Raw genomic sequence first — 15,765 nt, forward strand, 5'->3', positions numbered from 1 at the left:
CAGCAACACTGGTAAAATGATCGAAATGTGTTCCAACGTCAGTGAAGTCTCCATTTACAGTGTGTGAGCATGTTTGTTTATGTTTTGATAAAAATCAACTACGTAAATATATGCACCCATGATGCATCTGTTTAACCAAACCAGCTCTTTGAGCGTGTTCACAATTGACTGCGCCGTCTCTCTGAGATTCAAGGGAGCTTTACAGCCATTGTCCTCGACAACGAAGCAGTAGCTGCAACTGTAATCGGGGTCTGACATTTAATATCTAGAGCAGGTTTGGCCAAACGTATATATAAAATATTGGTTTCTGTGCCAAGAGGAGATTATTTCACTAAACTGTGATGCAATCGAGTGTTTTAACTGGGACGTGCAATGTACATACAGTGCAATTTATTCAAAATTTATTCGAAACATTTACATTATTACAGTCATTTAGTAGACGCTTTTATCCAAAGCGACTTACAATTCAGTTTCTATCACACCGTAGGCACAGCTGCGGGAGCAATTTTGGGGTTAAGTGTCTTGCTCAAGGACATATCGACATGCGACTAGTGGAGCCGGAGCCGGGGATCAAACTGCCAATCCTCTGATTGAAGGACGCCCCTGCTCTCCACTTAGCCACGGTCGCCCTTAATGTAGTTTATTTTAAAAAATGAAATGCGGGCAATGCATACTTTATTTACATTTTACATTTGCCCCCAAACACATTCTGTGTGTTGTCAAAACTCCACGGGGTAACCTTTGAGTTCACCACCGTGACCAGACACTATGACACTATGAGATACGAGTGTGGTTATATTAAACTTTCCACCAGAGAAAGCAGTGAAACCCTGCTTTTCCAGCCTGCTCTTGTTACTCTTTAAAGCCACTACGTGTACAAAAAAACAAAACAGATTTGGCGCCCCCCCCAGAGGAAGTATGAAAAAAAGACACTGTAGCTGACAGTCACAACTGTCCCCTCCAATTGTCTCATTTTCCTAAAACAAACATATGCTTGAAAGATGCCGTAATCATGTGAAAATAATCTACATTCATTGAGTTAAGAAAAAAAGTTTTCAAGCTAAATTTACTGCTTCAGCTTTACTGATGAACATTTCATATTTGCCTTTTAGTTTATCATCTTCCAAAAGCAAAGAATAAATCGCCACACAATATGAAACAGACTGGTTGACCTTAGAGGCTGGCAATCTTCTTGGCGATGGTATTATTTATTTACAGTAATTACACTAATGTCTTAAAATGATTACGCTGCTGATTTTCTGATGAAACGACACACCCAGCCTTCAGTAAGGTGTCTATGGTTGGTGTTGCCGTGTGGATGACTGTTTCTCTGACCTGTCTGGCTGAGTTGCGAGGTGCTCCGGCTGCGTCTGGAAGGCTGGCTGAGGCTCGAGCGCTGCTTCTTGATGCCGCTCCCCAGGCTCCCGAGCGCCGTGTCCGATTGGCTGCCGTCTGCATGCTCCATGCCGTAGATCTCGCCGCTCACGCTGGTGCTCTTCATCATGTGGCGGCCCGATGCGCGCATGGCCCTGCTGATCATCGCTCGTCAAACCAAAGCTCAAGTTCGTTTTATGTGACTTAATATACCGAAAAGTATACGGGAATAATACACACAAAACTAAAAAAGAAAAGAGAGCGAGTTTGTGTGTGTTTGTGTGTGTGTGTGTGTGTGTGTACCTGAAGCGTCCCCGGGGTCTCTCCGACTGGATGGACATGTAGCTGGTGCTACTGATGCGAGAGGCACTGCTGGTTCGAGAGATGGCTGACACGTCGCTGACATCGCTGTCCGAGGACTTATGGGAGACGTTCTCGCTGCTCCGCCTCTGGTCCTTGTAGAGCTGCGGGAAACACACATCACACAACAGGCTGGTGTCATCCAGCATTCATAGCAATGGCGACAAAAAATAGCGCACCGTAATTCGTAGATATGCCAACGTGATTTTTTCGTATGTTATCCACGTAATCTTGAACGAGGAAGTATAAAGACCGCTAAATTCAATTCAATTCAATTCATCCATCCATCTTCCTCCGCTTATCCGGGGTCGGGTCGCGGTGGCAGCAGGCCAAGCAGGCTGACCCAGACTTCCCTCTCCCCCGCAACATGTTCCAGCTCATACTGGGGGATCCCTCCAGCATGTTCTGGGCCTTCCCCGGGGTCTCCTCCCAGTTGGCCGTGCCCGGAAAACCTCCAGTGGGAGGCACCCAGGAGGCATCGTGATTAGATGCCCGAACCACCTCAGCTGACTCCTTTCGACGCAAAGGAGTAGCGCATCAACTCCAAGTTCCCTCCTGATGTCCGAGCTCCTTACCCTATCTCTAAGGCTGAGCCCGGCCACCCTAAAGAGGAAACTCATTCTGGCCGCTTGTAGCCGCGACCTTGTCCTTTCGGTCACGACCCAGTCGGTCTACGTTCCGACTCTCACCATAGGTATCAATAAACAAATCACACAAATTTCAAAATGACATTTTTCTCACTGAAAGGTGACAAGTTTGCAACCCCTGGGAATCATTGAAGCATCTTCGCGTTTAGAAAATTTGACCAGCTCTTATCATGACTGCCACTTCCAGGTAATTTCGAAAACCAAAAAAAACTGGCTTATCGTGATATCGATTATACCTTTCCTGCAAAGAAAAAAACATAGGAAAGGGTATATCAAGCTGTGCAAGTAAGTTACACCTGTGTAGGTATTTACACAAATTCACTGCTACTTCAGCAACATTATGGCACATGCTCTCTGGCTGGAACCCTTATTGTTCTTCTCCGTTCTCCCGCCGAGTTGGTTTCAAAGTGAGACTGCATGAAGCCCCCAGACACCCCCCACCCCACCGCCAAAAATAAATAAATAAATAAATAAGAGTTGTGGCCCACCTCCCGTTTGTTCTTGAGGGGTCGGTCCAGGTCCTGTTGGCTGGAGGTGGCGGTAGCTGACGCCCGGTTGGAATGGACCCTCATCTGGAGCTGACGAACGCACTCCTCTGCTACCAGGGCTACACACACACACACACACACACACACACACACACACACACACACACAATACAAGACACTTAAAAAAACTCCAACTTAAATCAGACACCGCACTGCAAGTTGACCCTATTTGCAGAACATAAACATGCAGTCCTGAAAAATGTTGTAAACGCTAACACCGTATTAATTAATCTTTAGCTCAAACAGCAAGTGTAATATTTCAGTAAATAGAAGCAACAACCACTGCGAGGTTGCCAGGCAACCGGGAGATGCTCCAGAAAGTAACAGAGCCTGCCCCCCTCCCCCCAAAAAGTGTCCAGCACATAACCCTCCTGAAACTCTGACTGGTTTCCTTCCTCTTTCCCTCAACACATCCATACATCATAGAGAGCGATGGAGAAAATGCCCCGCTGACCTTCAGCTGGCCTGTTTCGGGCACCAGAAAGGATTCCTTAAAGGGTTAGTTTGGATGTTTTAAAGTGGGGCTGTAAGAGGTACTTATCAATAGTCGGTGTATTGCTACAGTAGATGACTTTAGTGTTTGAGGGTTGGTTCAAATTCACCGAAGTCACACGGTAACACGAGCAAACTAACCTGTTGAGCCAGAGGTAAAATTACTGTTTTTGTCAATGGAGTCTAGCAGCTTTGAAGAGAGCATAGATGGATATAACGGCTTAGGTTCCCCTTCTGAAAAAGGCTGTTTGTGGGCAAGTAAAGTGGTGAAAATATTCTTAATATGCACTTAAACTGATTTTTTAGCTTAAATACATTTTGCTAGTGCCCTCCGTCCACAGCAGTACATTACTTTGCTCTCGTGCTATTGCGTGCCGACCGCCATTTACTGCAGGTAATACACTGACTATTAAACAACCCCACTTCGAAACATCCAAACTATCCCTTTAAACCAAGATTTATATATTTTTCATTTTCATACAGCATGTTCTGAAGATGTGGGCATGTGGGTTTGCGATAATAAAATGAATAATGTCTGAATTTCACTGCATCAGTCCGCTACAGTCAACGCTGTACATGGTGATGAAGAAATCCCCCCTCACCTGGACTCTAATGCTTCAGTTTAACACACAAAACCAATAGACATCTGTTACCTTGTTCTACAGTGCTGCTCTTGGGGGGAAGCTGCGGGAGTTGCCTCACTCTGCGGGCGGAGGAGGACGTCACTGAGGAGGAAAGAGACGCACCACCTTGGAGGTAGCCCCTGACATGGGATGGTAGCGATAGTGAGGGTGGGAGAGAAAGAGAGAGAGAGAGAGGGAGGGGTGGGAAAGAAGAATGAACAAAGGCAAGGATGAAAAATATGGGGGATGAAAAAAAAGAGAAAAAATTAAATTAAAGTTAATATGTTTGTGACAATGCAGCTCCGGTTGGCACTCGCTGGATGGAGTTCACATTTCTGGAGTTGATCCGATTCAGATCAGCATCACTTTCGACATTAAAAGTGGTTGAAATTCACGTGAGAAACACAAAACACTGAGCAGAACAACCACCAATGGAACCAGCTGTCATCCCATGTTTCTTTTCTTAAGACGTGCAACATCAAATATATAAAGTTGCATTTTTTTTATGTTTAATGAAGCGACAGAATGTGGCTATAGAAAAAGAAATATACGCCGTCGAAATGAAAGAACAGCAACAATAGTTTAGTGAAGTCAGTAGCAAATTCACAAAGTGAAGCTCGTTCAGGGGCTCGATGGTGAGGGATCCTGTCGCAGGAAGAGCAGCAAATAAAGGTTAAGAAAGTGGAAGAACACAGAGAGAAGGTGAAAGCCTTTAAGCACAAATCCCACCACGTCTACAGACACCCATTCATTTGTAATCCATTCTCACGACAGACCCGAGACCAGGAGTTACTCAGAAAACCCGTTTCCTATTTCACCCTGAACCACCCCATAACTACTTTGTCAACTCCATGTCTTTTGCCAATCAAATCCATTGCATATTCTTATGATAATAATAATAATAATACTTTGATTATTATTAAGTATTAAATAAAATAATATAGAACTTCATTATTCCCTTATTGTGCCAGAGTTTAATCAAAGATTACAACAGAACAATAACAATAGAAGTAAAATATAAAAAATATATGAGCAATAGAGTCATAATTATTAAGTGACACCAGTGCAAAAATAAAAATAGCAATAAAAGTGAGGTAAACATATTAATTTATAATTTTATATATAAAATAGAAAAAGTTAATTACAATAGCATGAGATTAAAAAGAAGAGTAAAAATATAAAATGTATAAGTATTAGTAACACCACTGCTAAAAATGTGGATATTATTTCTTTATCTTTACACGGATACATCAACAGTTCCATTGTAACAAATTTCCGTTAAAAAATTCCATTTTACTGGCCATCCGCTCTGCCGTCTTACACTTAACAAAAAAAACTTAACTCGACACCTACAGATCCGCTTTGAGCATACACAGTCTTGACAACACGTACACACCAAATACACAACGGCAGCTGCGAGGGCTGCGATGTGGCAAAGACGTCACAGAAACACAAAACACGTAAAACGCACGAGGGAGTGAGAGAGCAGCGCTGTCGTGTCCCTCTCCACCACAGTATCTATCTATCATTCTAGGGGAATCCCCTTACCAAGGGGCCGCAGTGGGGCCTTCTTTCCTCTGGAGCCCCTTAAGATGGAGGTGGGCTTGATTCTGGCACGCACACACGCACACACACACACACACACACACACGCACACGCACACACGCACACGCACCCGCACAGTGTGGAAGCAGCAGCGTGCAGGAACGGAAAAAAAAACGGGAAGAAAGATGGGGTCGAGGAAAATGGAGAGAAAAAAAAAAGCAAAAGAATACAAATAAATATAAAGGTCATCCAAATCATGTGACATTCAAGTATTGGAAGGATAGCCATCAATTTTTGTACAATGTCCACCACAAGATGAATTCTATTAGTTATTTTTATATAAAACTTCCACCAGGTCAAAGTTTTTATTTGCCCAATACTCATCCTAAAATGTACTTTGGGTGTAGTGCTAATGTAATTCGCAAATGTTAGCATATAACCTGCCCCAAACATAAACATTATACCTGCTAAACATCAGCATGTTAGCATTGACTAGGCGGCAACTTTTGGCTCTGAAAAGTGAAGCCAATGAAGAAGTGCCCTCTCGAATGGCCCTCTTCTGGTTGTATAGAAGTCTATGAGAAAATGACTCTACTTCTCTCTTGATTTATTACCTCAGTAAACATTATGAACATGAGTTTATGGTCTCAATCTCTAGTTTCAAGTCTTCTTCAATACAGCACGATGTTCATTTTGTAAATTATGGTCCGTTTAGAGTCAAATAGACCATAAAGCAGGGGATGCTTTAGGGCGGGGCTACCTTGGGTTTGACAGGTTGCTGCCACGGTGTTGTCCCTGTTTTCGTCTTAGAATTTTATACCTTTCACAGTTAATTGAAACCGTTTTAGGCGCCTACACATCTCTTATTCATCGTTCGGAAGAACTTAGCTCCACCCACTCGCGTCACTTCTGGTTGCTAGAAAACCATGGCTGTAGAGAAATTTAAGACAGTCACAACACTAATGACCGTAATTTGTTGGAATTTATCTGGGCATGAACTAAATATGAACTTAATGCCTCAAGCTACATAAACATATTCAACATTATACTTAACACCATTTGCCAATAAAATACCAATAAATGTTCACCTTTCAACCATCAAACGAGGTCCAAGATGTATTGTGTGTCTATGAATTCCTGCTTTAATCTCAATCCCCATTCAGACTGGATTTGTGTCTCTTGGAGAGGTGGGGTGTTGACATGTGTTGGTCAGTGATGTCATCTCGTCCGGAGCATTCATGTGGATTATTATTTATAATTACAGCCAAGGGTGAGATAATACAAATCCTGCTATGGAGAAGGCAATGCACGCCCCACTCTGCCTCTGATTGGCTGACCTTGATATTCTTACACTAACACAAACCAAGCAAAAAAAATTAAAATTCTGATGGATAAGCCAACATCAACATATAGACCTATTTGAGAACTAATATGACAACAGAAAAATCTAAATCCATGTTGGGAGACGGATACTGGTATTCTCTTTTGAGTGGGTTTTATTTGTTTACATTTTGGCAAATTGGCACCAATAAAAGTATGCCCAAGTCAATATCTGCTTCTGGGGAGGCTTTTATCTATCTCTTTTGGCTTTGCCCTATGGAATGTCTTCATGTATTTCAGCTTTGTCCTGTAATATCCAATTAGATAAATTTCAGAGAAGCACAGTGAATATTGTGTTCCCCACATCCCCCTGTAATGGCAAGAAAAGATGGCTTCTTTCAAACTGGTGAGTGGGGTATGAAATGCTACCTGCTGTTTGACATGTGCTGAGCCTGCAGTACATGCCTTACCTGCCGCTGTCTCGGAGCTTCCTGCCAAGAGCGTGACACTCTGGTGTCTCCAGGGTCCGAGGCTGCCTGGAGAATGGTGGATGAGTCAAAGGGGACAATACACAAAAGAAAGAAAAATATGGATGGATGGATGAGAGGATGGAAGAGAGCACGACGGAGGAGACATCATTTAGATTTAGAGCAGTCTGACTCTGTCAGGGGTTTGTCGGAAACAGGAAATAGGGGGCATGCTGTGATGAATGGTGTGATTGTGATATGAATAAGGGGTGTCACACACTCATGCATCATCTGTAACTGTGCGTGTGTGTATGTACCTCTTCTTTGAACTGAGGTGAATTAAATTCTCTGGAGAAGGCAGTAGCATCCACATTCTCCATTCATGGACATGAAGATGACAAGGATGACACACACACACACACACATACACATACACACACACACACACACACACACACACACACACACACGCGGTATGAATTTATGGACATCATGAATTTGAAGTCATTGCTGAGCACTTTACCTTGAAAAAATGAGAGCCTTCGTAGGACAAAGCAAGCACACAGAAGCTGCAGATGGCGATTCCCAGAACGAAAAGTGCACTTCGGAAAGACTGAGGAAGCGAACTAAACGAGCCAGGGTTTCACAACAAAACCAGTACAAACTACTAAGTTCAGCAGAAAACAAACCGGCTGACTGAAAAACGTGAAGGAAGGATAGGAAAAGCCACAGGACAAAAACTTCGGCGCCAACAACCATAACCAGGGACGAAAAACTATCGCTACTATTCTGCAACAAATTACAAACCAGAAAGACAACAGCCACAAACTGAAAAACCATACAAGCAACCCTTTACACAATGTGAGTGACACAGTCCACAACAAAGTAGAACTTGTCTATACGCCTATACATGGGCACTCAGACTTTCATTTCAACAAGTTCTACATTGTATATCATGTTCACTTTCACTGTGTCCAGCTTATTGACCACAAACCAGAAATGAAGGCAAAGCGATAGAAGACTAAATTGAAAAAGAAAGTCAGGAATAGCTTGTGATTTTATCTTGTTTTTGTAAAAAGAATAAAGTGAAACCCTGCAGTTGCAATTGCTGCTATTATTAGTTTAAAGGAAATAACAATTTATGGTATAAGAAAGTTTAAACCATTTAGGGATATATACGATTATCCGCCTTTTTTTGTCGAGAGTTAGATGAGAAGATTGATACCACACTCAAATCGTTGCTAAATATGAAGCTAAAGCCAAGAGATACCAGCATAGCATAAAGATATGAAATAGGGGGAAACAGCTGTGGGTATGTTCGAATTATGTCTCGTCTTTATAATCCGTCCCTTTTGGCAGAACCAAGCTAGTTGATTACCCCAGTTACGAGTCTTTATGCTAAGCTAAGCCAACGTTCCCTTGGCTGTAACTTCATACTCAAGAGGACAAATATGAGTATGGTGTGGATCTTCTCATCTAATAGTCAGCAAGTAAGTGAATAAGTGTATTTTCTAAAAATGTTGAACTGTTTCTTAAAGGGGATATGAAATTTTGAGAATCAGACATTTTCCTGTTGTACTAAATTTGGCTGAAATAAGTCAGATTAAGCTTGTTCTTTATGATGCAAGATAAAGTCACTCACTTTTACCAGAGTAGAAAGAGTTGGAATAGTTTAGGTGGCAAATTCACTACCAGAGATATCACAACTCAGCAAAGACATTAGAGCTAGCTGCAAAAATGTGGTAGAGCTTGACATCTGCCTGAACCCAATAAGACCCAACTGAACCCAGAGTATTTCAGTCAGCTCCTTACAATAATAGGGGCGGAAAAAACTTGGGAATAGGTGACATACTGGTTGGTAATTTGCCTTGTAAAAAAAAACAAAAAAAAACTTCTCTTTACACTTTGGAAGTTTGGTTAATAATGGCATCAGATTTTAAGGCATTAGTCAAGCTCTAAGAGGAAGCGGCTGAGGGGGTCCACAAAAGGGTACCTGTCATCTTCAGGGGACGCATGTTGGATAAGAATCCTGGGACTTGCCGGACGTCTCCGGGGCAGGGAATGGGATAAAGATTTTCTACATGTACACATACAAAATATATCACCCATATGACCAAATCAGCAAACCGTTACAAAATCAGAAAGGCACGCTATTCCATTATTCAGTATTAATGGGTGCACATATTTTTGGGCAACTTGGGGGGCAACAGAACACCTGACATACTATAATGTTTTTTTTTTTACCTGTGCCAAGGAGGTTATGTCGGTGCAGTTTGTTTGTCCGGATTACGTAAAAGCTACTGGCCCAATTTTCAGGAAACAGAAGGGTGTAGCATGGGCCAAGGGGGGACCCATTATACCCAGAGGACCCAGAGTGCAAACGAATCACGGGTCGGATACACTAATTATTTTCCCCTTTCATTATAAGAACGTGCATGGCATTGGCGGAGGTCTGCACTCCCTGAGTGCCCTACTCCTTACCTCCGCCAAGGATGTCATAATTTCAGTTTGTTTGTTTGTTCGTCAGTGGGATTAGGGAAAAACTGCTGGCCCAATTTTCACGAAACCTGGTGGAAAGGTGTAGCATGAACCAAGGAAGAACTCATTACATTTTGAGTATCTTTTACACTGCAGTCACACTAGGCAGTTGTCACTTGACAAGTCAAGGCCAAGTGTGGACAGGATGAATCATTACAGGGACCCACAACTCTTTCAACGTACATATAGCATGCGAGTATCCCAACAAAATACACTTGAATACATTCCAACATATCCTAGAAGGTATTTTGATTACATTCTGGGTATGGTTAAGCAAGAAAGCCGCCCTGGCAGCAGAAATCCCTGGATCAAGCAGGATTAGCTATTATTAAGAACTAAAGCTAGCAAATTAGTAGCATGAGTTGTTGATTCCACTCGAGCCCGGGACTGTGTGATACTGAGCAGGGTGATGTTATCTTTAGATACAGTGATTAGGTAAGGTGTACAAGAAGAGGTGCACCGATTCTGTTGATAGGGTGCCGATCTTTGATAGGTCAACAAAGGTGTCTCGATGGGGATCTGAATAAATTATATGAAATTTGGCAAAAAAATAATTCTGCTGAATTCTGAGGATGGGGCAGGCTTAATCTCCAGCTAGGACCATTCAGAGGGCAAAGAACTACAAAGACCAGGAAAGGTAGAGGATAAGAGACTACTGGAGCTACAGGAGGGTTGGGGGGGGGGGGGGTCAGAGGCTGGTACCTTTCAGTCTCTGGTGAGGGGGTGTGATTGTCTGGAGTCAGACAGTTGGCGCTAGCGCTCCTAACCCTGTCCAGAGAAGGCTGCAGATCACTAGAGGCACCACAGCACAACATGCCAATCCAATGGAGGAGACAGGAGGAGAGGACAGACACAAACACGGAGAGAGAAAAACAATTGACAAACAGAAAAAATATATATTTTTAAGGAAAGGTTAGATTCCCAAAATCATAATGCTAGAATGAAAACGAAACTATGACTGGCGTAGGGATTTGGAGTGTCTGCAAGTTGTCATGGAGATGGGGTACAGTGGAAACCTTTGTTTTTTGATTGCAAAGGATGGAATGTTCTCCGCACTTTGTCTCCCAACCCGGCATTGCCAATGCTCATATGTTAAACCGTTAATGATAATCTGTGCGCATGTACGTGTGTGTGTCTTACCTAACGGTCACCTCATCTGTGAACATTACGACGCGGTGTGTTGTGATGGAGCTGCGCGTTGCCACGACCATGTGCGATCCCGCGACAGAGCGTATCTTTCGGCATGCAGGCAGCGAGGAACTAGTCACAAGATGACAATTTCAAAAACAGCATGCATTTGCAAACGAAACAAAGAAAGCTCAGATTGGAAAGGAATCCGTGAAGCACCTGCCGCTGTAGAAGATACTCACAAAAAAGGAAGTCCGACGAGTTCTGCAGATATCCTAGCTCTAATATTGGAGATGATCAACTTTTGCTACAATAAAAGAATGATGTGCCTCTCAACAGGTTGAGAAAAATTCACACTGGCACCACGAAATGCATAAAGGACTCAGTATGCTTCAAACAAAGTGCTTGTCGAATCGTCTAACAATATCTGAAAGACCTTTTCCCAACATTGGAAACCAGACAATTTTTGCTACATTCCATTCTATTGCAGGATGGCTAGGTGTGCAGAGGTGCAAAGGCGTTCTTTGAAATCCTCCATTCTTCCTCAGAGTATGAAAGTGTGCGCAGTTATCCCCGCTTTATTGCGTCAAGACTACAAAGGGGCGCAGAAACACATAATTCTTGGAAAAGGGAATTGGAGAAGCCAAGAGGAGGCTATGATGGCAGACTTTTTTTTTGGAAGACCCAATTTTGCGAACCCCTTGTTCTGGAAGAAAAGTTGCATTTCTTTTCTCCATAGACAGTTTTAAGGCGACTCATAGTTGTAGCACTTCCACAGCTTGGATGGGAACGAAACTGTCGGATTAATAGTAGAGAAGACGAACACCTGTGTTAGAAGATATGTGGTTCTTTGATAAAAAAAAAGTTGAATGTATAATGCTGTTTAAATTTATCATTTATCAAATTGATTATTTTCATTGAGACAAAAAACTTTTCTGAAAATGTATGGTTAAATATGAAATGAGGCATTCTTTTTCATCAAATAAGTGCTAATTTGCGAACATTTCCAGAACAGAAAATTAAACATTTAAAGTTTAATTTTGGTTTTTACAGAGGGAATTTGGGATATTTCTTTGCATCACTCCATAAATCAGAAAATACTGTTAAAGCCATTCAATTAAAATCAGTTTTTGTGTCACAAGTTTTCCGGAATTTAATGTTATATATGCAAATGAGGCATTATCTAATACTAACTTTTGGTGAATATAAAAGAAATCTACGGTCAAAATAAAGGTGTATGTTGGATGTCGTCTGTCCACTAGTCTGACAGAAGACATATGGAGGCAAAATAGCTAAAAATCTCCAAAAATGAATGATGTGCCTCTAGTGTCTCCTCTTCCAAGAAAAAATTTAAATAGGACTACAGAGTATGGCACGTTGTTGGTTTGAAGCACACTGAACCCTTACCTGTGGACTTACCTGTTTGTATGTTTGTGGGTGCCGTTGAACAAAATCTTAGGTGGAAGTGTGTTATTGTGCCTAGTAGATCTCCTGATGTTAGCATGCATGCAGCAGACAGAAGTAGGAAAATGGGAGGAATGGGTGAAAGAGGAGAAAAAAAAAACAAGTATGTGGGATTGTTGTGCACAACAGAAAACAGAAAGTGTTATAGGTCTAAAAAGGTGCCAACTTATCCAGTGATGTTATGCAACATGTCGTACGTAATTAAGCTTATTTGAAGATACGTCTTGCTCGTCAGCTGATGTATTACATTTTTTACATCAAAACATTTACTTGTACTTCAAAAAAAGCAAGTTCTGTGGTTGTGGACTGTCAGTGATATGTAGTCTGATGCGTTTCTAAACAGTGAATTCCAAGCAAAATCACTGGCTAAGCTTGTAGGGTTTTTTTGCAGGGTAAGCGAGTAGAACTACAACACCGCATGGCAGGCATACAAGCGTCAAAAGCCGGCTCTCATCTCTACTGACACGCTTCAAAACACCCTCCTCCCTCAAACACGTGCGTGTAACAGAACAGCGCAATGTTACCAGCTCTATGGTGCTTCTATCTGAGAGGTCCCGGTTGTATGAGGAGACTTGTCCGTAAGTGTGTCACTTACCTCGATGACCGTGTGCTCAAATAGCAATCTAAAGACCCATGTGGAGGGTAACTCCAGTTCGTGTGATGACCACATGTTAAATGACGGTAAAAGTCTTGACATGTCAAACTGTATTGTATGGTAGCGGAGTGCAGAGACAATACCTGCAGAGACAAGCTTGTAGGAATAATGGAATAATGCAAGCATGGTCCTGTAGTGTCCTCTTGTGGATCTGAGTCAGCAGTGCAACTTAACAACCAGCTCTTTGGCTCCCTTTCCTCAATCTGATCTACCCGTTTAATTTTTCCTACCATTACATTATTTAAAAAAAAAAAATGATGCTTCCAATACATGCTACTTTCCTGGCTGTCCACATTACCACATTACCCAAAGTCATCGTCACGTCCTGTCAGTGATCATAGTCTATATCTTTTCTTACTGTCAACAGAACGCATGAAAAGACCAACACTGACATTGAATGCATCCTTGTGTGTGCCTCGATCCCACGAACACCGTCCTGGTGCCACAAATGCTCACTACAGCACAGAATGTGTATTAATCCGCAGCTGAAAATAGTCCCCCGACAAATGCCCTTTTTTCCTCCTGTTTTGAATAATGTTTGCCAAAAACTACAACACCCAGCTGGAAGTTGTTTGCCTTTCTGTTTTTTTAAATAAAAACTACATTTCCTGACCAGTTTTTTTTAGATATTTAGAGCATCAGTAGAAACAGGTGGACTTGGGGCAGGGAGCCACAGACAGAGTAGAGAAGTGGGAGAGTATTGAGATTTTCTTGTGTGTGTTGTTTTTTTTTAAGTCACTTCCTTTTTGCATTACATTGTGTAACATTATGTAGCTGTTTAGACACACTTGTGTTACTTTTACGGCAAAAAAAAGAGCCTCGATTTCAGCCGGATAATTTCTCACTATGCATGGACAGACAAAAACTGACACTACGCACATACAATTACAACTGATCCCGAAACCCAAAATGTAAACAACATGTCGTGATTGGCCGGGTTTACCTGGTGTGGAGGCACTCGGCACTTTTGCCTTGCATTGACTGGTGGATCATGATGACCTCACTGTGGTTACCATGGGTATGGATGACACATTAGGAAATTAACAACAGTCAAAAAATAAAACAGAAAAAAAACAGAAGAGCAGAAGGAGAAGAGGGTGAATAGGAAAGAGGAGCTATGGCTGATCGCCATACACACGACACACACGACACTCAGAAATGAATTTTTGTGACTGAAGCAGTTTTGTCGAAACACTCCCCTTCAGTCACTTTATACAATATACAAATCAACACAGAGAAGCACACGTGGTTCCAGGCCCAAAGACAACAGGCATGAAAAAGAAATTCGGCGAGAGAAAGGGCAGAAGAACTAAATCAGGAAACATCTTTTCTTAATGATAATGATAATGAAAAGTGAAATTTTAGAAAATCTCATGATCGCGTTTACACTTAGGTGTCAAAACAGAATAAAGCAGACACAGTTCTTGCGCAAAACTCTGCTATCTCATTCCAACTGCACACACAAATAAACAGTCGATGTCACACAAACAAAAAAAAACAAACATACAGTCAGAGAATTCTTTGTTTTTTTGCCAACCAAGCAACTCTGATGACATTTATAGTCTAATTAGATACAAGCAGGTGCTCTCACCTGTCATCCAGGTACTCCTCCTCCTGGTGGCGGCCCCTGGCAGCATCGTAGTGCCGGGTCGGAGAGCGTGAGCGGCGTGCGTGAGGAAGCTCGTCATCCAGACTTCTGAAAGACAGAAAGGAACGCTTATGTCAGGTTAGCGGTCAGGCGGTATTGCAGGCCTCGTTTGGCTCGGGCCAGTAAAAGCAGAGCTGGCAGCACTGTGTGTTCTGCATCAGACAGACATTTCATTAGTAGATGGACTCTGTTTGCTGGCTTCCAACAAACTCGCTCACTCGTCCTCTCTCCCTCCACCATGTGGCTTTTACCTCTTACAAGTGTCTCAATATCTTCCCACAAGGCTGATATTGATCCTTCATTATCCATAGTTAGACTTCAGGCCATATCAACCGCCTAATTCGAGCAAAATATGTACTATATTTGGCAAAACAAAATGCCCATTTGGAGCTCAAGAAGTGGATTATGCTAGCATTAACTTGTCACTGTTGGAATTAATTGTGACCATGAAGGGTAAATGTACAAACTTTTTTTTTTTTTTAAAGCTTAACAGCTTAATAGATTTGTGCCTGTCTCCTAAAATATCCCCAGATCTGTTTTTCGTCAAACTGATCCATGTATCATAATGTTTCTAAAAGAGAACGAATGGTAAAATTCGGTATGTTGCTTCTTCAAAATAAAGTTCTCTCACCTCTGGGCGGGAACGTTGGGCGGCCGTGAACGCGTCCGCCCCTGCTCCTCGCGGTGCGGCGAGACCGAGCGGGAGCGTATGTAATGGGCGGGCGTCCTCTGCTGGTCTGGCACCTCCAGGGTGGACGTAGACTCTCGCTGCCTCTCCCTGCCACGCCCGTCCGCTGCTGTATATATACACACATATATATATATATATACACATATATATATACACATATATATATACATATATATATACATACACATATATATATATACATACATATACATACACATATATATATATACATACACATATATACACATATATATATACATACACA

The 15,765-nt window shown here is 42.2% G+C and overlaps 1 protein-coding gene across 1 annotated transcript; it reads right to left on the reverse strand.

The window, feature by feature from the left end:
• Positions 1–625: 625 nt before the first annotated feature.
• On the reverse strand, positions 626–15,606 carry LOC116377132 (regulating synaptic membrane exocytosis protein 1-like; the record flags this gene model as incomplete). Its single annotated transcript, XM_031838694.1, has 10 exons — positions 626–1,532; positions 1,678–1,838; positions 2,870–2,988; positions 4,075–4,184; positions 7,380–7,445; positions 9,370–9,453; positions 10,617–10,706; positions 14,105–14,164; positions 14,753–14,857; positions 15,441–15,606. Coding segments are annotated over 10 exons (1,250 nt in total), but the record flags the coding sequence as incomplete, so codon positions are not given.
• Positions 15,607–15,765: the final 159 nt, after the last annotated feature.

The sequence above is a fragment of the Anarrhichthys ocellatus genome, unplaced genomic scaffold (genome assembly GCF_004355925.1).
Source record: "Anarrhichthys ocellatus isolate YVR2014 unplaced genomic scaffold, GSC_Weel_1.0 scaffold930, whole genome shotgun sequence".
Lineage (NCBI taxonomy): Eukaryota > Metazoa > Chordata > Actinopteri > Perciformes > Anarhichadidae > Anarrhichthys > Anarrhichthys ocellatus.